Here is a 25,789-nt window from a genome sequence, read left to right on the forward strand (position 1 = left end):
AGGACATGAAATAACTGACCACATCTCTCAGCCACCAGACGTGCTGGTGACCTTGGCAGAAGAAAGCCTTAACACAGGTCAGGCTGGGGAAAGGGGTGGCTCATCGAGGGTCTTTCCTTAAAATTAGATGATACACTTCCCAGCTCCTGCTTCATCTCCTGTCAGTGGTTCTGAATCTGAGAAGAAGGGCAGAAGAAAGAGTAAGCTGTCAGGGGAGGAGACACTTATGGTCCTGTGCCTCATCTAGAGAAAATCCAGGGCTCATTTTACAGGCCCTCCCTCCTCAGTGCTTTGGTAAGACAGGGAGGGGTAACTGGGGATCTCCACAAATTAAATGGGGAAACAGAGGAGCAAGTGAAAGAGGAGGGCCTCAAATTCAGGCTGGATTTTGTGCCCCAGACCTGGAGTCCTACAAACCCCAAAACTCACCCATCTGGCCCAACCTGGATGAGAGGGCAAGGCGAGGGGAGCCAGGGCAGCAGCCCTAAGGCCGTGTAGATGTGGGTGGTGGCCAGAGAGGGGGCCTGTTTTTGCCCTTTCTTAGCTGCTTGCCCTTGGGCAAGTCACTTAACCACTCCAAGCCTCAGTCTCCCCTTCTCTAAAATGAGATTATCAATACCTACCTTCCCTGGTCATTGTCAGGATGAATGAAAAACCTCTGGAAGCATTTCTGTAATTGCCAGACTTCTGAGATTGTTATTCTCCAAGGCGGGAGGCCACCCTCCGTCCCTGGAGGTGACTGCATGAGGATTTTATCCGCCTCTGCGGCACCTGCTCCTTTCTCAGCCTGAACGCTGGCTTTAATCCTCTGCTCCCCAATCCCCGCGTTTCTCCTGAAGACTGCTTCGATGGTACCCAGATTCTTGCAGCCTGCATTTTTCCTTGAGCGCCTCCATTCTAGAGCCGCTGGAGATGCCGGCACAGGCGCAGGGTTGGTCCAGGGCAGGATAGCTGGCGGGGGTCCCGCTGCACCCCCTGCCTTGCTTTGGGGCTCTTATTTGCAGGCGGTTCCCTCTGGCACTCGGCTGGTCTCTGGGCTAAATGGAGGAGGAGAGGAACAAGGGCTAGGGGCCCTGGAAGGGGGTTCCCACCTTCTCAGTCGGGAACCCGAGAGAGGACGGAGCCTTGCGCCCCAACGCCGCTCCATCGTGGGTCTCCAAGCCGCGCTCGCGGTTCCTGACAGTCCTCGACTCCGAGGTTCTCCCCGTCGGGCCTCCAGGCCGCGACCCCCTTCGCCCGGACCCCGCCAGTGCCCCAGCTCCGAGCGCGTGGGAGCTTACGGTTCTAGGACCCGGAGGCGCCGCCGCGCACGCAGCCGCCTCTGCCTCGCCTCGGTCGCCTGCCGCTCCTGCAGGTGTAGCGGCGCCGGGCGCCCCTCGGCGGAGGTGACCCGGGTCGGCAGCCCCTTCCCCGCCGCGCCATGGCCGCGGCCGACCCCCGGCCGGCTCCCGGCGCCCGCCCCCTCCCTCCAGCCCGCCCCCCTGGGGCTGGGTGCGTAGCGGCGGCGGCGGCGAAATGCGGTTTGCGCGCACCGGGAGCGACAGCAGAAGTTAGAAAATCGCCGAGGGGGGAGACTGCGCCGCAGCTTCCTGCCCCCGGCCCAGCCCTCTGGCCCCGGCGGCCTGCAGCCTGACTTCCTCCCCCGACGCCGCAGCTCGCCGCCCGGCTCCTCGGACGGGGCCGCCCCGATGGGACCCCGCGTCCCGGCCCCTGCACGCCGCTGAGCCGAGCGCCGGTGTCGCCGAGCCCCTCCGCTGCCGCGAGCCGCTGCCCTCCTCGCCCCTCAGGCCGGGAGCCTCGTCCCCTGACCCCCGGAAAGCTGGATTTCCGAGGCTGGAGGCGCCTGGCCGACTGGGTGGGGGCCACCATGGGCAACGCTGCAGGCAGCGCGGAGCAGCCCGCGGGCCCCGCCGCCCCGTCCCCCAAGCAGCCCGCGGCGGCCAAGCAGCCGATGCCCGAGGCCGGAGAGCTGGAGGAAAGGTTTAACCGGGTCCTGGTGAGTCCGACCCAACGCGTGCAGGGCGCGGGCGGGGTCCGCAGGGTCCCGGCGTGCGTTCCCGCCCCCGGGGACTCAGGTACTGCTTGGAGATCCCTGACCCAGCGGCTGCTCTTCCATGGGGTGGGAGTTACAGTGGCTTCTTTCCAGAGTGACTTAGCACTCTCCCCCCAAAACTTTCTTCTGCAATGGCTTAGGCTCCTTCCCCAAGACATTCCCTTCCCCCAAGGCTCCCGGATTTAAAGGTCTAAACAAAATGTCCTGTGAGGAAGGTGGGAGCAGAGCTCGCTAGGGCACCAGAGCGCCCCTTTCCCCATTGGATGCAGGCCCAGCTACGGGGCACGGGTCTGAAGCATCTGCTTGTGTGTCAGATCACAGAAGAAAGGGGTTACACTTCACCCTCCTGGTAGCTGTAGATCCAGCTGAGGTGTTTGCTCATGATTTGTTGGTTCCTGGGCTCTTTGGAGCTGGGCTGTCAGATCATTCAGAGGGAGTGTCTGTTTCCTACCCACTATGTGTCCAGGAGAGGATGCCTGGGGATCCTTATCTTGGGGCTCCCCACCTACCCACTGAAGGGATTAAGGTCAAGAAGGGCTGGGTTAGGCTGGTTGGTCCCTCTGGCTGAGGGTAGAGCAAAAGTCTGGAACTCTCCCGGCCACCATCTTCTCTGGGGAATTGAGGGGCTTGGGGACTAGGCCACTGGGGAGCCAGCCATCAGCTCAGGGTGAGCCTAGAGGCAATTGTATGTGTTTGGTGGGTGGGGGCTTCCTAAGACCCGGGGGAGGCAGAAGTAGGGAGTGGGAGGGAACACTCATTCTCACTTCCCTCTCCTTACTTCAGTCCTATTCCAGGCTCCCTTTTCTAACTACTTGCCTGGTGGCCTGTCTGCTGTCAGCTCCCCTGTGGGACAGTGGATGATAGACAAATGGGGCTGTGCATTTTCCCAGAGGTACTTGTCCACCGTAACAGGCTGGCACTGCGGGGTCTGAGGGTGGGAGCCTGGAGGAGGTGCAGGCAGGACAGCAATGCTGGCTGGTGGCACTGCTCAATTGTTTGCCCCCTTCACCTCCTTGACATCATTGCTCCTCCCCTGGCCAGTCGTTAGGCCATACTTGCCAGATCTTGTGCACGGCCCCTCCTAACAGTTCCTGGAAATCTTGGCTGCTGCCCCCTCCCCGGAGAGATGCTAGGAGTATGGAGGAGCTATGGGGTGGGGTGGGGTCTGGTCTATCCTTGTGAAGGTACCTTGCTTGGTTAGGGGCAAGGGTAGGACTCTCAGGGACACGTCACACCACGCTAGGCCCTGATTACACCATCTCCACCTGCTCCCCTTCCCGGAACCCGTGGCCTGGCAGAGCTAAGCTGAACTGAGCAGATGGGGGAGGGGGGAGAATGAGGAAAGACAGTCTCTGTGGACCATCTGGGGAGCCTGAGCTGGTGTTGGATCCCTGGACCCCTGCCAGACACATAGGTCTGTCTTTCCCCCCAAGTGTGTGTCTTTAAATGGGGGTGAGATGGGCCCTCAGTGTGAGGTCCAGGCTCCAGTCCATTCTCTGTTATACACACACTAATGGGGAGGAGCAGTGAATAATTCAGGCAAGTGGAAAATCCAAAAGTCAAATGCTGAGGTTCTGATGCCTGTGTAGGACTTGATCGCCTTGCTTGCATTTTTGGCCTTACCTCTGACTGGCTGAGTCGGACACTAAATGCCACTGGGCATCCTTGAGTACCAGGGTGTGGAGGCTGGAGGCCCAGAGATAGGTTTTATGGGGTGTCCTGCCGGAGAAAGCAGTGGTTGGGTAGAAATCTAGGTCAGCAGTACCCACTGGGGCTCAGCTCCCCAGCCCCCAGGAACCCCCATGAGTTTACACTCCATCTTCTTCCTGGGAAGGATGAGCCCGTTCTTTGTCCTCTGTGGGCAGAACACAACTCAGGGTCACTTGCCTAAGAATCTGCCTCCTCTCACTCCTTGCTGGCAGGCGCAAGAGCCCTGCCCTGGGGTGAGTGCATTGGTCTCTGCTTAAGGCTGCGGGAGGCTAAAGATTTGGATAAACCCGCAGGACTGACAACAGGTACTGCAGGGTGCACCTCCATCTGCACCCCGCCTCTGTGGCCAGAGCTGAGTCCTGTCCTTAGTGAATGTCCACAAGAAGAACCTCAGACTGCTGAGAGTGAGGGGCCCACCCCACCACCCCTCCCAGGGGTCCCCCAGTCTTGATGGGAGAAGCAAAGCCCTCCCCTTGGGATTTAGTCACATGGCCCCAGGGAAACTCTTCCTTTCAGTAGGTCCCTGGTGGTCCCTGGTGAGGAGTAGGATCTTAAAACCCCAAACCACTCCTGTCTTCTGGCTGTGGGACCCCTCTTGTGGGTGAGGGGTGCCCCCACCAAGGCTGCATCCAGGCAGGAGATGGAACTTGCTCTCCCTTTCTCCCATGCAAGAGTGGGTGGTGGGGGGCTACTTTTCTGAGGAGGCTGTGAGAGGGGTGCCCCTGCTTAAATAGGGGTGGGGAGAAGGAGCGGGTTGAGTCAGGGTTTCTGGTTGCTGCCTTAGCAACAGTGGAGGAGTGAGGGCTGCCCAGCGACACGGGCCTGCTGCAATGGGGGGAAAAGCAGCCAGCCAGGCTCCCCACTCGCACCTCTCCTATGCTGTAGCAGAGGCTGGGCGTCTTCCAGCCCCTCCCAGCATTCCCTTGCAAGAGTCAGGGTTTGGGATGGCCAGGCACAATTCCAGGCCTGCCCAGAAGGTCCATGCTTGCAGACAGGCCTAGGACACCCCTGATGTGCCTGGGCAGGGAGGAGTCTGTAACCTTGGAGGAAGGGATTCAGGGAAGGTGCTGGATGTTGTGCTTGATGCCAAGATGCCAAGAGTTGGCGGCCAGGAGGTGGCTGATCCATTTGGAGAGGAGTTTGCTTGATGGGGCTGGTACCCTGGGTTGCCCTGAGCATGTTCCCAGGGGTGTGGGCACTTGGCCAGACTGTGTGGGGAGGTCAGCACAGACCCAAACAGGGTGTGGACCCTGGGGTTCCTGCTTTTAGCTGGGCCCCTTCCCTGATGGGGCTGGTGATGCAGAGTGTGGGTGGATGTCCCCATTCATTGGCCTGTGAGTGACGCCTGCCTCCTTGTCCAGCCCCCTCCTCTAGGGTGGGGCAGATGAGGTTAGAGGGTATGTAGTTGTGGGGTCGCTCAGGCCCTGTGCTTGCCATTGCCAGGGAAGGAACCCAATGCGGTTGTGGCCATGTGGGCAGATATTGGGTTGGGCAGAGGCTGTGGGGTGACATTCCTCGCAGGCAGGGCTAGCACATTCTGACCCTGGTAGCCTAGGGATGTGGTAGGCATGATTCACAGTGACATCTGGGGCCAGTTGGCAAAGAGCTGGGTGAGATGGGCAGGAGCAGGTGCCACCTCTGCATTTTTCTTAGGAACATGGAGCTCTGGAAGGTGGCTCAGGTCTCCCTGCCTCTGCGAGTCACAGGGATTACCCTCGGTAAGGCAGGGGAGCTTCCTGGGCTTTGGGGTCATGAAGTTTGTGGTTGGGTTTTGTCCTTGCCACTTACTGCCTGTGTGACCTTAAGCAAGCTCTGAGCTTTGGTTTTTCCCAGGTATAAAAAGAGAATAATAACGGTATGTGCCGGCCTCCTAGGATTGTTGACAGGATTGAATAGATTGTGTGCACCATGCCTCACACAGAGCAATGCTCAGTGAACACTCCCCACTGTGAGAGCAGCTGGTGTTCTGGCCCCCTCCCTCTTGGAGCCCTTCTAGGTAAAGGTGCCCAGAGCCCACCTCTCCCATCTTCCCACCTCTCCCATCTTCCCACCTCCATTATCAAGACTAACCAAGCTGAGTCCTTAGCCATCACAGGCCAGCTTGCCTTCCCTGCCATCACGCAGGTCAGCCACAGAGGGGCCTAGACAGAAAACTGCCTGGTGGCCGGAAACCACGAAAGGGAGGGCCTGTCTCTCCTGGTGGGTGGGGCGGCAGCGATGCTAACGGTAGCTGGGTGCACATGGGAAGGGGGTGGGGAGGCCTCCACTTCCCTCTGAGAGACTATGTGCTGGCGGAGTGGGGGGGGTTCCCCAGTGAGTAAGAATTCTGTGTGGGCAACAACAGGAAGCGTAGGGTGCTGGGTGGCAGGAAATGGGGCTGGCTGTTCCTTGTTCCTCAGACAGGGGGATTGGGGCCAGAACACCCCTGGGGGCCAGAACCCATGTTTCTCATTGCCTCAGCGCTCCTTCTTCCAAGGAAACGGGGTGTTCATGCCCGCTTGCCAGGCAGGTGACCTTGGGTAAGCAACTTAATTGCTCTGTGCCTCAGTTTACCATTTGTGTTGAGCTTTAAATAAGCTAATAGGTGTAACACACTTAGACTGGTGACTAGCCCAGAGTGAGTGTTCTGGAAATGTTGTTATTCTCCTACCAGCCTGCAGTATACAGCCTGCTGCCCTGGCTCCCACCCTGCTTTCCCGTGTCCCAGCCTTAGGGACACTGAAACCCTGATGGGAGAAGCTGTTAGGTTTTTGGAGCTCTTAGGACTTGATCCTAGGGCCAGCCCTCCTCTAAGCCTGGGATTGTTTATAAGAGCCCTAGAAAATCTATACACTGGAACTTCAAAAAGTGGATGAAATTGATTGTCTTTGGAGATGCTCTGAGAGTTCTAAAACCAAGGTTGAGGCATATAGAGATGGGCAGAGGGGAGATGTATGGGGAAGTGGGGACTGGGGATCAGGGCCTGGCTTCTGGGCACATCAGGCTGCAGAAGCTCTGGGTGGCTGGTCTGACACTTGGATTGATGCCCAAGTTCAAGGGCATCCTGGGGCTGGAAGGGCCAGGACTTATGGGGAGAGGGTGGGCAGGTGGTTTGAGACATAGTCTCAGCTCAAACTGAAAGTGAAATGGGAGGGTGTGGTTGTGTCCAAAGGCAGACAGAGCCCCTTCAGTCACCAGGGACACCTCCCCAAATGTCAGCACTTGTGGGGAGGGATGTGGTCTTAGGGGCAGGGGCTGGAGGGGCTGGAGGCCCCTCTCACCCAAAGAGGCTGGGGCAGGTGGGAGAATGATCCCCACATATTCTAACAGAAGGGCCGGAGGGTTGGCTCCTTTGCTTGACCACACCCTAAAAGATGCATCCTATCTTACTCTTATTCTGACCCAAAGCATTCGGGGCAGCAAGGAAAAGGGGCTGAAGGGCCAGTTCATTTTTGGTCAAGCCTTGGAAACAGGTCTGTTTTACCCAGATGTTTTCACAAACACCTGCTCACCACACCATCCCTCGCCTTCAGGTCTTTAATGGACTCTCCCATCCACATCTGTGAAATGCCTCTTCCTAGTGGCACCTTGCTGAAGGGTATTATTACATTAAACACAGCTTCTCCCTGGGTGTTCCCAGGAGCTCTGTGGGTCTGTGAGGCAGGAGGGAATTGTGCCCATTTTGTGGAGGAGGAAGCTGAGGCTGAAGGAGGCAAAGAAGCCCTAAGGCTGGGTGGGCCCGAAGCCTGGGTCTCCACCCAGCTCAGATTCCTCCACATCACAGCTTCCCGCCTGCACCCTGTCACGGGAGACAGGTGTTTCTCCTCCCAAACACCTGGATTTCCCGGTCCTTTCCTGTCCCATTTGAGCAGGCTCCGCCAATCTTCTTGTCTCCTAGCCCCCACCCCCGTGGAGCTGCCTCCTTGCTGCTGGCCCTGGGCCTGGGGGTCTGATGCTGTTTTTCAGGATGCAATGGCATCCACTGGCCCTTCTCCTGCCCCCTGGGGTTCCAGCCTCCTGGGTGGGCACAGCCAAGGAACAGCTGCTAATTAGTGCTCAGCACTGTCAGAGCTATTTCTGATTTCCGAGCCTAAATTTAGCCTGTCTGGCAGGCTGGCATGTGGGCCTGGGGGCCTGAGGAGGCCCAGGTGGGGAGGGGGCAAAGGGGTGCCTACCCTCCTCCACTGTTGGGACAGGTGTGCCAGCCCAGCAGAAGCCTCCTCCACCCCAGTAATGACCATGGGCTGTACTGGGGGAGTGGGCAAGGGTGCTGGTTCAGTCGGTTCCGGTCTCAATGCCAGACCAACTTCCCTCTTACTGGCTTCATAACCTTGGGCAGGTCACTAAACGAAGCTGTGTTTGCACCTGTAAGATGGGAAGAACAAGGGTGCCAGTCGTGGTGAGGCTGGGGGGTATCATCCGTGTGCAGGGCTCAGAGCAGGGCCTGTAGGGTAAGCATCAGGCAGGGCTGGCGACCACAGTTGCTGCTGCCCCTACAATTGCCCTGGGGCCATTCCAGGACTCAGACCAGGCCCTGGAGTGAGTGAGGGCCTATGTGGGGAAGCAGCTGTGCCCTCTAAGGCCCAGATGCCCGGGCTCAGCCGTGGCTCTCACTCCCTATTCCCCCCCCCCCCCCGCCACCACTCCCTCCTTTGTGCTGGCCACTGCTCCAGTTTCCCTGGGGTTGCCTGACCTCTCTCCCTGCTCCTCACCCCCCTCTGCCCCGCGCAGCCCTGTGTCTCTGTGCCGGGGATGGATCAGGAGGGACCAGGAAGAAAGAGACAGAGACAGAGGATGGCCCCAGGGAGGCCTTCCTGACCAAGCAGGACCGTCGCCTCCATTGCAGGGCCCCTTCCAGGGCAGTGCCTCCCCTGGCGGCAGGAGTTCTTCTGGCTTTGGCAGGTCGGGGAAGAGCGGCAGATGAGAGCAGCAGGTTCCTCAATCCAGTCGCGTGCTTTTGCAATGGGGAGAAGAATGACGTAGCCCCATCCCCACTGGGCCCTGGGGGTTGGGGGCACCTGCTGGATTGGCATTTTCACCTCTCAAGTGGGGCCCTGGCTGGAAAGCTTGGGCAATGCGGGGTGAGTGCACCCAGCTTCCTGTTGTCTGGGCTGACCTAAGACAGTGATTTTGGGGGTTAGGTCTGCTGGAGCCCTAGAATTAGGCGCAGCACCCCGGAGAGGAAGGAGGAGGTGGCGGCGACGTGGGTGTGGTCCCTCTCAGCTCCAGCTGTGGCCTCCTCTCAAGGACATGTGATGGAGAATGTGTCGTTTGAGCCACCACAGCCGGTGACGTCCCCATATGAGACACAGAGCTCCCTGAGGGCAAGAACTGTCTTTCAGGGCCTGACATGTAGCATATCCTCAATAAACCTGGGGTTTAGTGAGTTGGGGTGAACTGGTATCATCTTCTGGGTCTATCAGTGAGACATGCCAAGCCCTGGGAGTCCAGGGAGTCCCTAGTGCTGGCAATGCCTGGTGATTCCGCAGCCCCAGGTGGGACCCTACATCTGCCCTGTGGGGGGGAGCTGGGCAGGAACACTGCACTTTTGTCATCTGTGGCTTGGGGGGACCGAGACAGAGCAGTGCTGACCTTTCTCGGCACTGCTGTGGGGAGTCCCAGCCTGGGTCACCACAAACCCAGCACGCTGTCTGCTCTCCCCAGTTCCTCCGGCTGGGTGACTTTCCCCCGGAATGCCCCTGGCCCCTGTAGCCATGATGTGTCTGCTTGGAGTTCCCTGCCTGTCCGACCTCAGCCCCTAGGCCTGTCCTCATCTCCTTCTTTCCAGAAGTGATGAGGCGGGAGGGAGCTGGAGAGGGATGGGGAAGGAGACCACTGTCTGTGTTCCTCACAAGAGATTTCTGGTGCTCATGGGACACTGGCACCCTGGGCCAGGACTGCACAAAGTCCCAGTTGTGCCTGGTAGCACACAGTGACAGGGCACAGTCCATGCCTGGCCACACTTGGGTCCCCTGTTAGTTTCTCACACAAATGGGAGAAAAGATGATACTCCCTCATGGTGCAAGGGGACATGAGTCCAGGGGTACCTGAGGTCCCGGGAAGGCAGGCTGAGAAACCCCGGCTCTTGCCTCTGCCAGCTGTGCCAGGGAGGTGGTGTGGGGTTGGCAGAACCCAGGCCCTTTAGTCAGGGAGACTTGGATTCAGATCCCAGTGTCACTTTCTGGTTGTTGCATCGAGGAAAAGATGCTTCACCGCTAGGCCTCACCCAGGTGTTTCTTTGGCTAACGCAGCTTATCTCCTGGGTTGAGAGGTTGCTGGGGAGTCACATGTATGACAGACCCGCTAGGGAGCTGACCGTAGTGGGTTCCCTGAAGATGCCCATGCTCCCCTGCACTCGTGTTGGGGCCCCAGGCTCAGGGTCCTTACCTTGTCCTTCCCCTCCCCAGAACTGCATGAACCTGCCTCCAGACAAAGTCCAGCTGCTGAGCCAGTATGACAACGAGAAGAAGTGGGAGCTCATCTGTGACCAAGTGGGTACCAGGCCCTTCTGCTCTCAGGGTGCCCTGCCTGGCCAGGTTTGGTCTGGCAGGAGAGGGGATACTGCCATGCTGCCCAGAGGGCCAAGACCCTGCTCAGAAGCCAGTGTAGCATCTGGGAAGGGTACTGGAGGCATCTGTAGGACTTTGGAGTCACCCTCTCTTGTACATAGGCCTCCCCAGGGACCTCATGAGTCACAAGCAGGGCTGGGTCTTCACTCTGAAGAGCTGCAGGGGCTAGACAAGGGCACAGGCCAGTGCACGTGGGGCCTTGTCATTATTCTCTTGCTGGGCTCCCTGGAGCAGCTTCTGTCAACCCTCCATCTTTGGGCTGGGGAAGAGAGAGGGTAACCTCAGGGATGGACCCCATGGGAGGTGGGGAGGAAGGGGCAGGATCCCTGTCCTCCTTTTATCTTGGGTCCCGAGATGCTGCAGTCAACCAACAACCCAAAGGCAACCGGTTCCCATGGGGGGCAGGTTCTAGAACCCCTGTCTCCTGGTGCTCAGGCAGGTGGTGTGGTTTGCCATCTCGGGGCTCACCGGCTGCCCCTGCCCCTCCAGCTTCTGGGGCCGCTGTCCATGGTAGCAGGGAGGACTCCTCTCCCTTGCTGGGGCAGGGTGGGGCCTGGTTGCTGCAGTGATTCAGTGAGGGAGGGGGCAGGCCTGTGGCTCTGGAGGCAGAGATGGGGAGCCAGAGAGCAGGGAGCCTCCCCTGGGAGCCAGGACTAGGCCTTTGGCTTCTGCTAATGGACTGGGATGGGCTGAGCAGGCTGGGTAGGAGTCTGGGGTCGGGGGAGGTAAGGGCTGAACCACAAGAAAAGGGAGGGGAGCTACCTCCAGAGGCTTTGTGGCTGTGGTAGGGGTTCCTGCTGCTGGGCCTGGCAGGGCTCAAAGGCCTGAGAGAAGTGGGAGGTTTGGTGGGGTGTCCGGGTATATCTGAGGGGTCTAGGTTGGGAAGGATGGGAGCTCCCTCTGGGTAGGGAGCCTCTGATGTAGGCCCTGCCTCTTTGTGTGAGCGGCAATGGAGCCCTGGGTGAGGTATGGGAGTTAGGAGTTGCTCTGCTGAGCACAGGAGATGAGTGTCTGCACAGGTGCCTACAGACACAGGTGATGGGATGGCTACGGTGGAGCCCTGGGGAGGGGTCCTCAGCCCGCCAAGGAGCTGGCACCCTTCATCAGGCCCCTCAGAGCGTTCCTCCCTGTACTCCCAGCTCAAGGCTAGTGTGTGATCCAGGGAGGGCCAGAGGGCTTGGAAGATACCGCCTACTGGCCTGTCTCAGTAGCACCCCCAGGATGAGGTGTTTGGCAGAACCGACCCCTCCAAACCCCACCCCAAGGCTGTGCTCGGGCTGTGGCCTGTGAGGCCACAGTGGGGAGGGAAGGCTGGGCCTGGGCTGGGCATTTTAAAGTGGTCTGGTGGATGGTTTGGTTAGACTTCTGGTATTTCAGAGGGGTCTTAAGAGAGCCTGGGTTCTGGGGTCAGAGCTGAGAATGGGTGAGGGCTGGACATTTGCCCTGGGGTAGCTCTGGCTGGTCCTCTGTACACCCCATTCCATCTCCCCAGGAGCGGTTTCAAGTCAAGAACCCCCCCTCAGCCTATATCCAGAAGCTGAAGAGTTATCTGGAAACTGGTGGGGTCAGCCGAAAGGTAGCATCAGATTGGATGTCCAACTTGGGGGTATATGTCTCCCCCTTTTCTCTGTCCTTTTCCCCCTACACCTTTCAGGCTCTGGGCATCTAGAGTAACTGTGTGTGCAAGCTTTTCTGTGGGTTGCTGTGGGTGCATGTGTGAGCGTGTCTGTAGGGGGCTGAGAGTGCCCTGGGCCCGCCCCCCTGCAGGTCCGGCTGCATAGCTCTCTGTGCTTCCATATGTCCGCTTGTGTGTAGTTGCATAGTGTGAGTGCTTGTGCACACGTTGTGTGTCCAAGCATGGATGTGTGTGTGTGTACTCTATGTGTACTTTTGTGTCCACCTATGGACGTGTGTACGCTTGAGTCCATGTATAGGTGTGTGTGTATGTGTGTCCATGTGTCCATGTGTCCATGTATGGATGTGTGGGTACCTTATATCCGTGTACCCAGGGAGCTGATGTATGGATGTATGTGTGTGTGTGTGCACTCAGGGTATTCATGTTTGAACATGCATGTACCATATCCCTGCGTATGGTTGTGTATGTATGTTCTGTAAGTTTGTATATGGAGGTATGTGTGTGCACCCTGTGTCCATGCATGAGTGTGTCTGTGCATGGGGGAGTGTGCATAGCCTGAGAATGCTTTTTCTGCGCAGGCAGGTGTGTGGGGGTGGTGGGGGAGGCCGAATGTGAGAGGCCAGTTGATGGGGGAAGGTGGGTGGTGCTGGCTGCTGTATCGGGGCTTGGTGCGCCCGAGGGAGGCTGAAGCTCCCCCTACCAGAGTCCTCTGTCCTTGGCCCCCAGTTTAAGAGGAGAGTTCAGGAGTCCACACAGGTGCTGCGGGAGCTGGAGATCTCCCTGAGGACAAACCACATTGGGTGAGCAAGGGCTCAGCTCTCCCTCTGCCTCCCGGCAGCCCCCGGGGCTCCCCCTCGCTACTCCCCTGCCCCCAGCACAGGCTGTGCCTGTGGGCCGTCTCTGGGTCAGGCGGCCAGGGCAGCCGCTCTGCCTCCTCTCCTGGGCACCCTCTGCCTGCCCCTCGAAGCACGGCTGGGACTTGGGTCCTGCCTGGGCCCCCTGGCACCCACTAGTGTTGCTGGGTTTTCTGGGGCTGGGGCTGGTTGGTGACTTCCTGGGGGAAGCTTACCTCAGGGCCCTTGCTCTGCCCGTTCTGAGCCTGCTCTGGGTAGGACCTTCTTCCTGGCTAGAACTCAGGGAGCGCTGTGCCCCGCAGGTGGGTGCAGGAGTTCCTGAACGAGGAGAACCGCGGCCTGGATGTGCTCCTTGAGTACCTGGCCTTTGCCCAGTGCTCTGTCACGTAAGCGCCTGCTGCAGCCCCGTGTTGCTTCTGAGAGCCTTGACCCATGCTTCTCTGTGCTCTGTCGCTCCTCTGGCCACTTCAAACAGTGCAGCCCAAGCCTGCCTGGGACCCCTGCACTTGGCCCTGAGAGGTGCCCTTCCTGAAGACCTGCCACGGACAGGGACGGATGTGACCTGGGCTGGCCAGCTGGGACCTGGGTGGTTTACTCTTCTGTCCTACCATTTCCTGTTTCCCAGCTGTGCCTGGCACAGTGCCTCCTCCTCCGGACCCCTGGTTTCCTGCATATCTGTCTCCCCTTCCCTTTCCCCAAGCGCTCTCCTAAGTACCCCATGCAGTGGCCTCCAACCCCACCCCCACCCCGCAGGTATGACATGGAGAGCACAGACAATGGGGCCCCTGGACCAGAGAAGAGCAAGCCCCTGGAGCAGTCAGTGGAAGACCTCAGCAAGGGTTCACCCTCATCCTTGCCACCACAGCCCAAGAGTCGCCACCTGACCATCAAGTATGTGGGTCCTATGGCAGGGTGGTGGGGAGAATGACAATTTATCCCTAGACTGCTGTCCGCAGTCAGCCCCACCCCAGACCCTTGGGGATGGTGGGAGGTGTAGCCTGGCATTGAGGATCAGAACAAGGGCCTCAAACAGGGCTTAGGTGATGGGTGTGTTGAGAAGCCTCTAGTGGGGGCTACAGGCTGGAATCTTGGTGGGTCTGGGATAAGGAGGGGGTTTCTGGGTCAGTAGGTCCCCTCTTGTGCCCATCTAACCCCCTGTTTTCTCCCATGTGGCTGCCAGGTGCCCCCCTTCTCCCCGGTACGTAGCCGCCTCGGGGGAGGTGCATGCCTGGTAGGCGCCCTGGGTGGTAGTTGGGTTGGCTGGGTTGTTCCACTGATGCGCCTGGGTTCAACTGCTGTGGATAGGTCCCCTCACTGTAACTGAGGGCATCCTGCTGGGAGGCAGGGAGAAGGAAGGCAATGGCCCTGGAGCCTCACGGGCATGTCCCGCTTCCTCCCTCTTCGCTTTGGGTGTAGGGGACCAACTTCCTATGAAGCCCCAAACTCTCACAATATGTTTTCTTTTTCATTCATTCAACAAGTATTTTTTAGCATTTACTATGTATCAGGCATGGTGGCAGGTGCTCAGGAGATAGACTACCTTACCGTGGGGAGCCCTCAGTCTAGTAGGGGACATGTGTGACAGGCTGTTGTGGAGGTGTGACTGGGAGCTTTGAGAAGGGGGGTGGCCACTGCCTGGGGAAGGTTTCCAGGAGAGATGACACTGAACTATGTCTTGCAGATGGATACAGGCTGTACAGGCAGTAATAGGGACAGGGAAGGGTATTCCAGGCAGAAGGAACAGCATCCGCAGACTCAGAGGCATATTTGAGCATCGATGGCAGAAGGGTGATGTGGCACTCTGAGGGAGGAGGGGGGCCTCCCAGTGTTGTTGGAAATGTGATAGAATTTGTCAGGAAAAACTGAAGTGTAAGTCACGATTGGCAATTCTGCAACAGTGAAAAAGTCCCATATTTTTAAGCAAAGAATTATCAGGCACATTCACACAGCTCTTATTATATGAGAAGCTGTTCTACTCATTTCATAGTCCTGAGAACCCTCTCTGAAGGTATTATTATCATCCACCTGAGGAAACTGAGGCACAGGGAATTATGTAACTTGCCTTGTAAGTGGTGAGCTGGGATTTGAACCCAGGCAGTCTGAAGTCAGAGCCTCTAAGTCGGAAGAAAAGCCCGTGTGTCTGTGAGCGCCTCCTGGTGGAGAGCATTTCTACGGGGGTTTCCCAGCGTCGGCTGTCTCTTCCCTCTGCGGGCTTTCTACCCCCCACAGCACAGCAACCCTTTTAGACGCCAAGTCGCTCTTCAGCATTTTTGCTTTCCTGACCTCCCGTCTCCTCTCCCTGCAGCGTGTAGTCCCCAGGCCTAGGGGCTCAGGAAGCCTTCCTGCCCTCAGCTGGCCTCTTTTTTGTGGGGTAGATGGGAAGCAACAGCCACAGGTTCCAAACGCACCCTTTTCTTACTCCAGAGGCCATTTGAGTGGTGGTGGGGTGACGGGAAGCTGGGTTTGGGGCTCTGACCCCTGCTGCCTCCTCCCGACCCCGCTCAGGCTGACCCCAGCCCACAGCAGGAAGGCCCTGCGGAATTCCCGTATTGTCAGCCAGAAGGACGACGTCCATGTCTGCATCATGTGCTTGCGTGCCATCATGAACTACCAGGTCGGTCAGTGGGCGTGGGGCAATAGGGGCCCTAGGGAGCCAGGCCTGTCCTCACTGGGGGTTGCCTAAGCTGTTAAAGTCCAGGAGCCAACTGTCCCCCCACTGGAGAATCCTGGGGATCAGGACCCTTAGAGTTGCCTGGACATGAAGGGGGGCATGGCTCTGCCTCATGTGAGGACTCAGATATGCCTACTGAGAAAGGCTGGACCCCGGGCCCACGGGGAGAACAGCTCTAGGTTATTTTGTTTGGAGGAGTGATTGGTGAAGCCAGCCTTTGAGGACTCCCTGTCCTCAGGTGCTGAGCCCTGTCATTAGCTCTTGAATAGACAAATGTATTTTACAAGAGGGACCAGGCTTTGGCTGCTGCAGAAGAGGTTGTGATTGGATATGAAGAACTTCCTAAGCTTGAGGACAGTTAGAGATCAGAATGGCATGACACTGACAATGTCCAAGGTGGGGGGCTAGAGGGTGCTGGCAGTCCTGGGGATCTGCCTGGAGGAGCTGACCTCTCCTCTTTCCCCAGTCTGGCTTCAGCCTCGTCATGAACCACCCAGCCTGTGTCAATGAGATTGCTCTGAGCCTCAACAACAAGAACCCCCGGTGAGGTCCAGGCCCCTACCTTTCTCCACATCTAGATTCTCCTGCTTTAGCCCCTTGCCTACTCTGTCCCCAGTTCTAACCCCCGATTTTAACTCCCAGTCTCATTCTACACCCGCCATCAGCTCTCCTGTCCTCCCCTAGCCAGGCTCACATCCATCCTTGGATGAGAACAGGGTCTGCCTGCTGTCACATGACAACCTTCCCTTCTCTCTGCAGAACCAAGGCTCTGGTGCTGGAGCTGCTGGCAGCTGTGTGCCTGGTGAGGGGAGGACACGACATCATCCTTGCAGCCTTTGACAACTTCAAGGAGGTACTGGAACTCTCCCCCCTAAACCAACCCATCAGCCAACAAACATGTAGCTGCTTTCTAGTGTTTCTTGGAGCCGTGCTGCTGGCAGCTGTGGCCTCTGCTGGGGATGTTGGGTGGACATTTGGGGAGCACAGGGTGGGGACGATGTGGGCTGGGGAAACTCTGAAGGTAAGACGCAAGGCCACACAGCAGCATTGCCTGGGGTGAGAGGGACATCTATGGGGATCTGCTGAACCTCTGACCCTCAGCCTGACCAGATCCAGACTGGACTTATCCATGTATCTCAGAGTTGCATATATGCATCTCTGCTGACACGGTTAACAGGCTCATGAGTAGTAAATTCATGAGAATATCATTCATAGGGCAGCACATGGTCATTCAGTCCCTTAATGAATATTTATTGTCAGGCACAGTGTGGGTACTTGGAATACTTTAGTGAACAAAAGAAAAAGAAAGCATGGGAAGACAGAAAATAAACAATATAATAAATAAGCAAATGGGACAGTGCATTAGAAAACAATAAATGCTACCGGGAAAAAATCAAGGATGCTTTTGGGAGATGGGGACCCAGTTGCAGGGCGGTCAGGGAAGCCTCTCCAAGAAGAGGAGATTCGAGCAAAGCTGTGAGGGAAGTGAGGGACTTGCTGTGGTGGCCACCTTGAGGAAGAGCACACCAGGCGGCTGGAACAGTAGGTACAGAGGCCCTGAGGTGGGAATGCCCGGGATGCCAGTGTGCCCAGAGTGGAGTAAGTGATGGGGAGGCCTGTGGGGGATGGAGAGTAAGAGGAGGTTTTGAGCAGAAGAGTGAGCTGGCCTGATTTTGATTTAACTTGAGAATAGCCTGTAGAGGCACAAGGGTGGCAGCTGGAACATGGCTTAGGACGTGTGTCACTGGGGCCTCACCGACAGCCATTCCCCCCACCCAGGTGTGTGGGGAGCAGCACCGCTTTGAAAAGCTGATGGAATATTTCCGTAACGAGGACAGCAACATCGACTTCATGGTGAGCTCAGGGGCCCAGCCTGGGCTGGGCCACTCTCAGGTGCAAGTAGCAGCTAGGGACCTGGGGATCTGGGATCTGGGCTGTGCTCCCTCAGAGTATGAGGACTGAGGGGTGGATGTCAGAGATGGGGAGGCAGGAGGGAGGGGACACAGGGGAAAAATATAGGCAGGAAAATAGCTGGGTCAGTAGAGGGAGAAATGTGGGAAGGCAAGGAGGCTTGGGGATAAATGGGGGATGGAAGGCACTGAGCACACCCCACCCAGAGGTTCCTAGACCTGCTTTTGTCTCCTGTCCCCCAGGTGGCCTGCATGCAATTCATCAACATTGTGGTCCACTCAGTGGAGAACATGAACTTCCGTGTCTTCCTGCAATATGAGTTTACCCACCTTGGCCTGGATCTATACTTGGAGGTGAGCCTTGCATTCCCAGGGGAATTAACCACTTGCCCATTGCAGAGTATGGCTCAGTGATTAGCAGCCTGGGTGTTGTGGTCATGCAGACTTTGGTTCAAATCCTGGCTCTGCCACTTCCTAGCCTATGTGACTTTGGGTAGGTCTCTTCCTCTTTCTGAATCTCAGTTTTCCCATCCGTAAAACAGGAGACTCATAAAGTTAATAATGACTCTAAACAGAATGGTGTAGAACAATGTCTGCCACATAATTGGCTTCCAGTCCATGGAGCTGCTGCTGCAGGCACTAGAATAGGCTCTAGGGGGCACTGAGTCTGGCCCTGGGAGAATGAGGCTCAGCCTCAGCCTCAGACAGCCACTCTGACTCAAGCACATAGGGCAGCCAGGGCTATTGGTCCCAAGTGGGAGCCAGCTCATGCTGGGTGGGCCTAGGCCTTGGAGGAATTCCTTGCCCTTGGGAAGGGAGGCAAAGGGGCTTGATGCTTCCTGGTCCAGCCGAGGCAGAGAGACTGCAGCTTCCCTGATTCATTTGGGAGGCTTCTTGGAGGAGTGGAGCCCTTGGGATTAGATTTTTGAAAGCTAGGATTAACAAAAGATGAAGAGTAGTCTAGAGTGAGATGGCCATATGATGAAACATTATGCAGCCATAAAAAAGGAATGACATACTGATTCGTGCTACCACATGGGTGACCCTTGAAAACATGCTAAGTGACAGAAGTCAGACACAAATGGTTGAATATTATCTGATCCCTTCACATGAAATGTCCAGAATAGGCAAATCCATAGAGATAGAAAATAGATTGGTGGTTGCCAGGGGCTGGTGGAGGAGAGAATGGGAGATTGCTTACAGGTACAGGGGTTCTTTCTGGAGCGAAGAAAATGGTCTGGAATTAGTGGAGATGGAATTACCTTGTGAATATACTAAAAACTATGGAGTGGTACAGTTTAAAATACTGAGTTTTATGGTATGTGCATTATATCTCAATAAAAAGTAAAGGAAAACAGGCTAGGGCCAAGCCCCTTCCTCTGGAGTTTGCGGGTGATGGCGGGTATTGGAAAGACCGCTCACATCAGGACTTACCGTGCTCCTTCCATTTGGGGAACAGAGGCTGCGGCTCACAGAGAGTGACAAGCTGCAGGTGCAGATTCAGGCATACCTGGACAATGTTTTCGATGTGGGCGCCCTGCTGGAAGACACTGAGACCAAGAATGCTGTGCTGGAACACATGGAGGAACTGCAGGAGCAGGTGGCCCTGGTGAGAGTTCCTCCTGGACTCAGCCTAGCACACAATAGGCCCACAGGGCCTCACACTGGCATTGGACACTGGTTCTAGGTGTCAGCTGGGGGCGGCTGTGTGCCTGGCCCCTGAGATTGGCCTGAATCCAAATCCTGAATCCTCTGGGTGTCTCTCTCAATGAGTGTTCATTGAGCTGCACACTGTACTGGATCTCTGAGGAGGACAGGCCCCTCCTCTCCCCGTGCCCAGAGTCTAGGCCCTGACTTGGGTCGAACTGGGTTCTGGGGGCCCCTCTTAGCTCAGTCTCCTCTCCACCCCTCTGCCTCATCAGTGGTGCTTTGGTTTCCTCTCCGGAGAGAACTTTAGTGCCCCCAGTGCCTCACTACTTGGGTTCAAGTCCCAGGCTCGGCCCACCCACAGTAATATGGGCTAAGCATATCCGGAAGCCTCCCCCAGCCCTCCAGGCAGGCATGCCTGATGCCGCCCCCTCACTGGTGGTGCCAGTGCCCGGTAGCGGGTGGGAGCTCACCATGTGCCGGTTTCACAGCTGACAGAGCGGCTTCGGGACGCGGAGAACGAATCCATGGCCAAGATCGCGGAGCTGGAAAAGCAGCTAAGCCAGGCCAGAAAGGAGTTGGAGACCCTGCGGGTAAGCCTGGGGGCGTGCACTGGGAGAGGAGCGGTCCTGGCTCTCAAGAACAGACCATTTGGGGCTCCCAGGCTTTGCATAGCCCTCCACCCTGGCAAGAAGATAGGGAATCTGTGCCAGACCTGCTGGTCGATACTGATCCCTTCCCCATCCCTTCCCCTGGGATCATAGGAGCGCTTCAGCGAGTCGACCCCCATGGGCGCATCCAGGCGCCCCTCTGAGCCTGAGAAAATGCCTGCTCCCCACCCGGCGCGACCCTCGGCCCTTGAGCTGAAGATGGAGGAGCTGGAGGAGAAGGGGTTAATCCGTATCCTGCGGGGGCCTGGAGATGCTGTCTCCATCGAGATCCTCCCGGTCGCTGTGGCAACTCCGAGTGGCAGTGATGCGCCGACTCCGGGGCTGCCTATGGGCTCCCCGAGCGCAGGTGCGCAGGAGCTTCCGGCTGGTGGGGTGGTAGAAACGAGGGCCCTGGGGTGCGTCTCCGGCAGGAGGAGTTGAGAGACGTAGGTTTGGGTTGTAGGCGTGGCCCAGGTAGGTGGGGGAGGGTAGGCGTTGGGGTGAGTGCGCATGCGTAGGGCGGGGAGGCGGCCACAAAACCATCCAAACCAAGAAGTTGACATTTCCTCTCTTCCCGTCCCGGGTTCCCCGTTCTCGCTGGGCTCAGATCTCCCACCTGCAGCGGAACCAGTTTCCGGAGCAGCACCTCCACCTCCACCTCCACCGCCCCCACTGCCCAGCCTCTCCAACCAGCAGGAAGCACCGCCGTTGGCGCCTCCACTGGCCTCGCCCCTCCCAGGCACCCCGGATCCGCCGCCCCCACCTCCACTGCCGGGAGGGGTGCCACCACCCCCGGCGCCGCCCATGCCGCCTTCAGGTGCAGATGGACCGGTGCCTCCACCGCCCCCACCGCCTCCGGGTGGTCCCTCTGATGCCCTTGTAGGGCCTGGCCTAGAGATGGGCCCAGGTGAGAGGACTGCCCAGAACTGGGGGGGATGGAAGGAGGGACCCCACCCTTTGTCTGGGGGCAGCCTACTGTCTCGCCAGTTCTGTCAGTCTGGCTGGGCTCCAGCTCCCTCCAGCCATTATACTGCCTACTGCCCAATGCTCACCACTTCCCCCCTGTCCCAGGCGTGAAGGCCAAGAAACCCATCCAGACCAAGTTCAGAATGCCACTCTTAAACTGGGTGGCTCTTAAACCCAGCCAGATCACGGGTACTGTCTTCACTGAGCTCAATGATGAGAAGGTGCTACAGGTGAGTGTGGCCCTGCCTTCCTGCCAGTGTGGGCACCAGAGGGCACTTGCCCAGATCATGCTGGGCACTGGGTGTTGTTATCTCCAGCCCTCCCCCCAACACACACACACACACACCCATTTTACAGATGACATGGAGGCCCACCGATGGGTATTAAGGCCAAACTGGATTAGTGCCTCTAGTAGGCAGTGTACCCTTACTCCCCTGGAGATGTTCCCCTCCATCTTTGCAGAGGGGTGCATCCCTCCCCCAAGTCCGACTTCTCTTTCCAGCTTTCAGACTCCCCCTCCCACCATCTCCAAGACAAGCAGGGCTCCAGCCCTTATAATGCCACATTCAGTTTTCTGGAAGGGATGTGTTTTCTCGTCCCCAGGCCATTGCTCATGCTGCTCGCTCAGCCTGGAATGTGCTTCCCTTTCCCCTTTAATTCCTGGCCAAGTCAGTTCTTCCTTCAGCTGTAGCAGCTTGGAGTCTGGGTCCCCTGGGGTGGGCGCTGTTGCTGCTTCTCAGTGTTCCCCATTTCCCTTGGATCCCCCATCAGGGCCCGTGGTCAAGCTGCTGATGGGTTTGTTTCTCTGTGGGTGGCCTGTTCAGGGCTGGGTGGGTGGCTCTAGCACCTAGCACAATACTCAGGAAGGTACCAGCCCCTGGCCCCACCCAGCCCCACCTCCTCTCCCCGTGCCTTCAGGAGCTGGACATGAGTGACTTTGAGGAGCAATTCAAGACTAAGTCCCAAGGTCCCAGTCTGGACCTCAACGCTCTCAAGGGTAAGGCAGCCCAGAAGGCCCCCAGCAAGGCCACCCTCATTGAGGCCAACCGGGCCAAAAATCTGGCCATCACCCTGCGCAAGGGCAACCTGGGGGCCGACCGCATCTGCCAAGCTATTGAGACGTGAGTACCTCTGACATGGGCTTGTGGGCAGCCTAGCTCTCTTCTAGGTCAGGGTCATCAGGCAGATCCTAGTAAAAGTGCCAACAATAGGACAGAACCCATCAAGCTTCATACCAACCCTGGTCAGGGAATTTTTAGGCCAAGAAAACTGTATCCATACTGTGTGTCCATGCTGGGGGAGAGATGTTTCCATTCCCTTCCTGCCTCCTCACCCAGCTATGGGCACTCAGGTCCAGATATTTGCAGCTGGGCATCTGCCAGTGATATATGACAGGAACCTCAGGCTGCCTGGCTCGCAGCTTCTCTCAACTCCTATCTCTTGTTCCCTGAAGCTGTTGGCAAATAATAAATTCTGAAGTTTATTTATTCAGTCAAGGAAAGGGGTAGTTCTGCTCTTCAGAAATAGTGGTTCTGAGGTGATACCACCCCTCCCTCCCGCCAGGTTTGACCTGCAGGCCCTTGGCCTGGACTTCCTGGAGCTGCTGACCCGCTTCCTGCCCACGGAGTATGAACGCAGTCTCATCACCCGCTTTGAGCGGGAGCAGCGGCCGATGGAGGAGCTGTCGGAGGAGGACCTGTTCATGCTGCGCTTCAGCCGCATCCAACGCCTGCCAGAGCGCATGACCACGCTTACCTTCCTGGGCAACTTCCCGGATACTGCCCAGCTGCTCATGCCGGTGTGGGCGGGGCAGGAAGGGCAGTGTGGGCGGGGCAGGCAGGGCCTGGGTTGAGGATGGGGAGGCAGCTTGCTGTCTGGGCGCCAAGAGGGCATCTGGGAGTACTTGAGGCTCCAATGGGCTTGCCCCCACTCCCCCCTCAATTTACCTGCCTCCCCAATCCCGTCCCCAGCAACTGAATGCCATCATTGCAGCTTCAATGTCCATCAAGGCCTCTGACAAACTCCGCCAGATCCTGGAGGTGAGATGCCAGGGCAAGGGTCTGGGAGGCAGGGCCTACCCATGACTCCTTGCCTGTTCTGGGTCGTGTGAGAGGGAGACGGCCCTGTCCTGCACTCCTAGGATGCAACAAATATGTTTCCATCTCTCACACAGACACCCAGAAAGACAAAACTAAGCTGGTGGGTGGGGACCATGTCAACAGTAGCATACCTCAGACCCTGCCTGAGGGCTCAGCTTCTTCCGGGTGGGAGAGGGGACCCGTACTGGCTTATTGGAGTTACGGAGAACCAGATGAAAAGACTGTTAGAAAGGCAGAGACCTCACAGCTTAGGAGGGGATGTTGGCAGCACAGTCTTGGGTAGGAATAGCAGAGGACGAAATGGGGTATGCTATGTTATTAGCCATGCACGTGTGTCAAACACGAACACATGCATATACGTGTGTCATGGACCTGAGGGGTCCAGGCAGGAGTGCAGTGTGGGCTGAGTGTGTGGGGCTTGCATTTTGCCATCTTTTCTTATACAATTTATACTTCAGGAGTTTCCTCAGTCCCAGCTCTCCTGCTAACTCTCTTCCCTGCCTCTCCCAGATCGTGCTGGCCTTTGGCAACTACATGAACAGCAGCAAGCGTGGAGCAGCCTATGGTTTCCGGCTTCAAAGTCTGGATGCGGTGAGGGGGGCAAAGAAGGATCCCCTAGCCTGGGGGTTGGTGGACAGCTGGTGGCCTGTGGCTTACAACAGGTCCTCTTGCAGCTGCTGGAGATGAAGTCGACTGACCGCAAGCAGACGCTGCTTCACTACTTGGTGAAGGTCATTGCTGAGAAGTACCCACAGCTCACAGGCTTCCACAGCGACCTGCACTTCTTGGACAAGGCGGGCTCTGGTATGGATAGGGGTATCCCATCCTTGGGTTGGGGAAGAGGCTCAGCCCTGGGGACTGATGTGGGCTGGGAGAAAGTGGGGGAACTGCAGGATGTAACTGGACAGGAATGCTGCTTCTCTGATTTGCTGCCACTATACTGCCCCATCCCCCACTCAGTGTCCCTGGACAGCGTCCTGGGGGATGTGCGCTCCCTGCAGCGAGGCCTGGAGTTGACCCAGAGGGAGTTTGTGCGGCAGGATGACTGCATGGTGCTCAAGGAGTTCCTGAGAGCCAATTCGCCCATCATGGATAAACTGCTGGCAGACAGCAAGACAGCTCAGGTGGGCTGGGGCTGGTCCAGTTCTGGAGGTGGGGAGGCTGGGGTGGGGATGAAGGAAGGGTGTGGCTATAGCAGCAACACACTGAGGGATGGAGCAGGAGGGCCCACCTGCCTGGAGGAGCAGAGACAAGGTGGCCAGTGTCTTAAGGGGGTACAGAGAACTGGTCAGGATCTGAAGGGTCCCTGCTGCTGGGCTGATAGGCTGTGTGCCCCCAGGAGGCCTATGAGTCTGTGGTGGAGTACTTCGGTGAGAACCCCAAGACCACGTCCCCTTCCATGTTCTTCTCCCTTTTTAGCCGTTTCATCAAGGCCTATAAGGTATGTGTGTCTGGTGTGTGGGCTGGGACCCCTGCAGGGCACTGCAGCCTCCCAACTTGGGTTCTGGGAGGGCTGGGGGATGCTTCTGTCTGGGGTGGTTTAGAGAGCCCCTCATGGAGACCCATTCTGGCTCCTCAGAAAGCTGAGCAGGAGGTGGAACAGTGGAAGAAAGAAGCAGCAGCCCAGGAGGCAGGCACAGGCACCCCAGGAAAAGGGGAGCCCCCAGCATCCAAGGTAGGCAGCTGCCACTGAGTTTGGGACTTGGTTGCAGGGCTGCTTGGTACCCTCACTGCAGAGATCTGTTCTTTCTCCACACCCTCCAGCCCCTGCCCAAGATGAGGATGGGGCCCCAGCAGCCTGGGATGGGAATGGGTTCCTTTTGCTCAAGCCAGCTGTGGGGGACCAGGCAGAAGTTCTAGGGTTTAGTGGCATGGGAAGAGGGGAGCCTGGAGCCGGAGCTATATACCTACCACCTCCATTCTCCAGTCGCCACCCAAGGTCCGGCGGCAACAGATGGACCTCATCTCTGAGCTGAAACGGAAGCAGCAGAAGGAGCCTCTCATCTATGAGAGTGATCGTGATGGGGCCATTGAAGATATCATCACAGGTGAGGGTTTGGCTGCGTCTGTTGGTCCTCCGTCTGTCCTTCTATGCTGTCTTCCACCCCACCTCCACCCCCACCCTAGGGGTCTGGCTGCCTCACTTGCCTTTTGCTACTTTTTCTTTTTTCCTTTTTCCTTTCTCTCCACCCTCTTCCCTCCTAACCCTCAGTGCTCAAGACGGTTCCCTTCACTGCCCGCACTGGCAAGCGGACGTCCAGGCTCCTCTGTGAGGCCAGCCTGGGAGAGGAGATCCCCCTCTAGTCCCCCAGGTACCTGGATGGCCTGGCTTCTGATCCCAGTGGCTGCCCACAGCCCTAGGGGCCCTTGGGGGACTGGTCATGCTGCCCTTCCCTTGGCCATGCATGACTGAGATGTGTTTGAGGGGGGTCTGGTAAACATAAACTGACTCCCTTCCAATGCACACAACCTGGGTCCCTAGAAAGTGAGGCCTATGTCCTGGAGTGGTGATCCCAGCGCTGGGCAGACTCTTGAAAGGTAAATGTCTCTCCTCTCTGCTGCCAGATCTGCGGAACCAGCCCTACATCCGCGCGGACACAGGCCGCCGCAGCGCTCGCAGGCGTCCCCCTGGACCTCCCCTGCAAGTCACCTCCGACCTCTCATTGTAGCCGCTATTTCCGCAGATCAACTCTGCGGTGGTCGGGTGTGGGAGCGTGGGTTGGGTGGCAAGCCAGGGCTAAAGGAAGGTGGTCCTCAGCTCGGCTGGGCCGGGCAGCTCCCTCCGCTGGTGTTCCCCGCCATGGGCCCACCTTAAAGGGGTGGGGGCCACCTCATCTTGCCACTGGTGACAGCATCCCCGGGTCCTCCCTCCAAATGCGACTTGCAGCACCCCTCTTCCCATAATAGCCATACTTAGCCTCAGCGGGAGCCTGGCCTATAATTTATAAAGTGCAACCTCGTCCCCCCATGCCCCGCAGCTCCGGGGACTCTCCACGGACCTTATTTTTATACAAGATTAATAAAGACGTTTGCAAAAGATCCGAG

At 57.6% G+C, this 25,789-nt stretch overlaps 1 protein-coding gene across 5 annotated transcripts; it reads left to right on the forward strand.

Annotated features, from left to right (window-relative positions):
• Window positions 1-1,576: 1,576 nt before the first annotated feature.
• On the forward strand, window positions 1,577-25,781 carry FMNL1 (formin like 1). 5 transcript variants are annotated; one of them, XM_036997201.2, is made up of 28 exons: window positions 1,577-1,996; window positions 10,150-10,233; window positions 11,804-11,917; window positions 12,674-12,747; window positions 13,104-13,187; window positions 13,555-13,692; window positions 13,982-13,999; window positions 15,307-15,415; window positions 15,939-16,015; window positions 16,232-16,325; window positions 17,252-17,326; window positions 17,626-17,736; window positions 18,842-18,991; window positions 19,521-19,622; window positions 19,794-20,046; window positions 20,287-20,586; window positions 20,751-20,875; window positions 21,564-21,766; window positions 22,209-22,443; window positions 22,616-22,684; window positions 23,255-23,335; window positions 23,419-23,548; window positions 23,705-23,868; window positions 24,084-24,185; window positions 24,324-24,419; window positions 24,672-24,792; window positions 24,957-25,056; window positions 25,310-25,781. In XM_036997201.2, the coding sequence occupies exons 1-27, from the start codon at window positions 1,868-1,870 to the stop codon at window positions 25,046-25,048; spliced, it is 3,330 nt and encodes a 1,109-aa protein (XP_036853096.1). In that variant the 5' UTR covers window positions 1,577-1,867; the 3' UTR covers window positions 25,049-25,056; window positions 25,310-25,781. The 5 variants fall into 5 exon arrangements, with proteins under 5 accessions (XP_036853096.1, XP_036853099.1, XP_036853095.1 ...); XM_036997204.2 differs by lacking the exon at window positions 13,982-13,999; XM_036997200.2 differs by lacking the exon at window positions 24,957-25,056 and having other exon boundaries at window positions 1,598-1,996.
• Window positions 25,782-25,789: the final 8 nt, after the last annotated feature.

This window comes from Manis javanica, chromosome 4, assembly GCF_040802235.1.
Source record: "Manis javanica isolate MJ-LG chromosome 4, MJ_LKY, whole genome shotgun sequence".
NCBI classification, from domain to species: domain Eukaryota; kingdom Metazoa; phylum Chordata; class Mammalia; order Pholidota; family Manidae; genus Manis; species Manis javanica.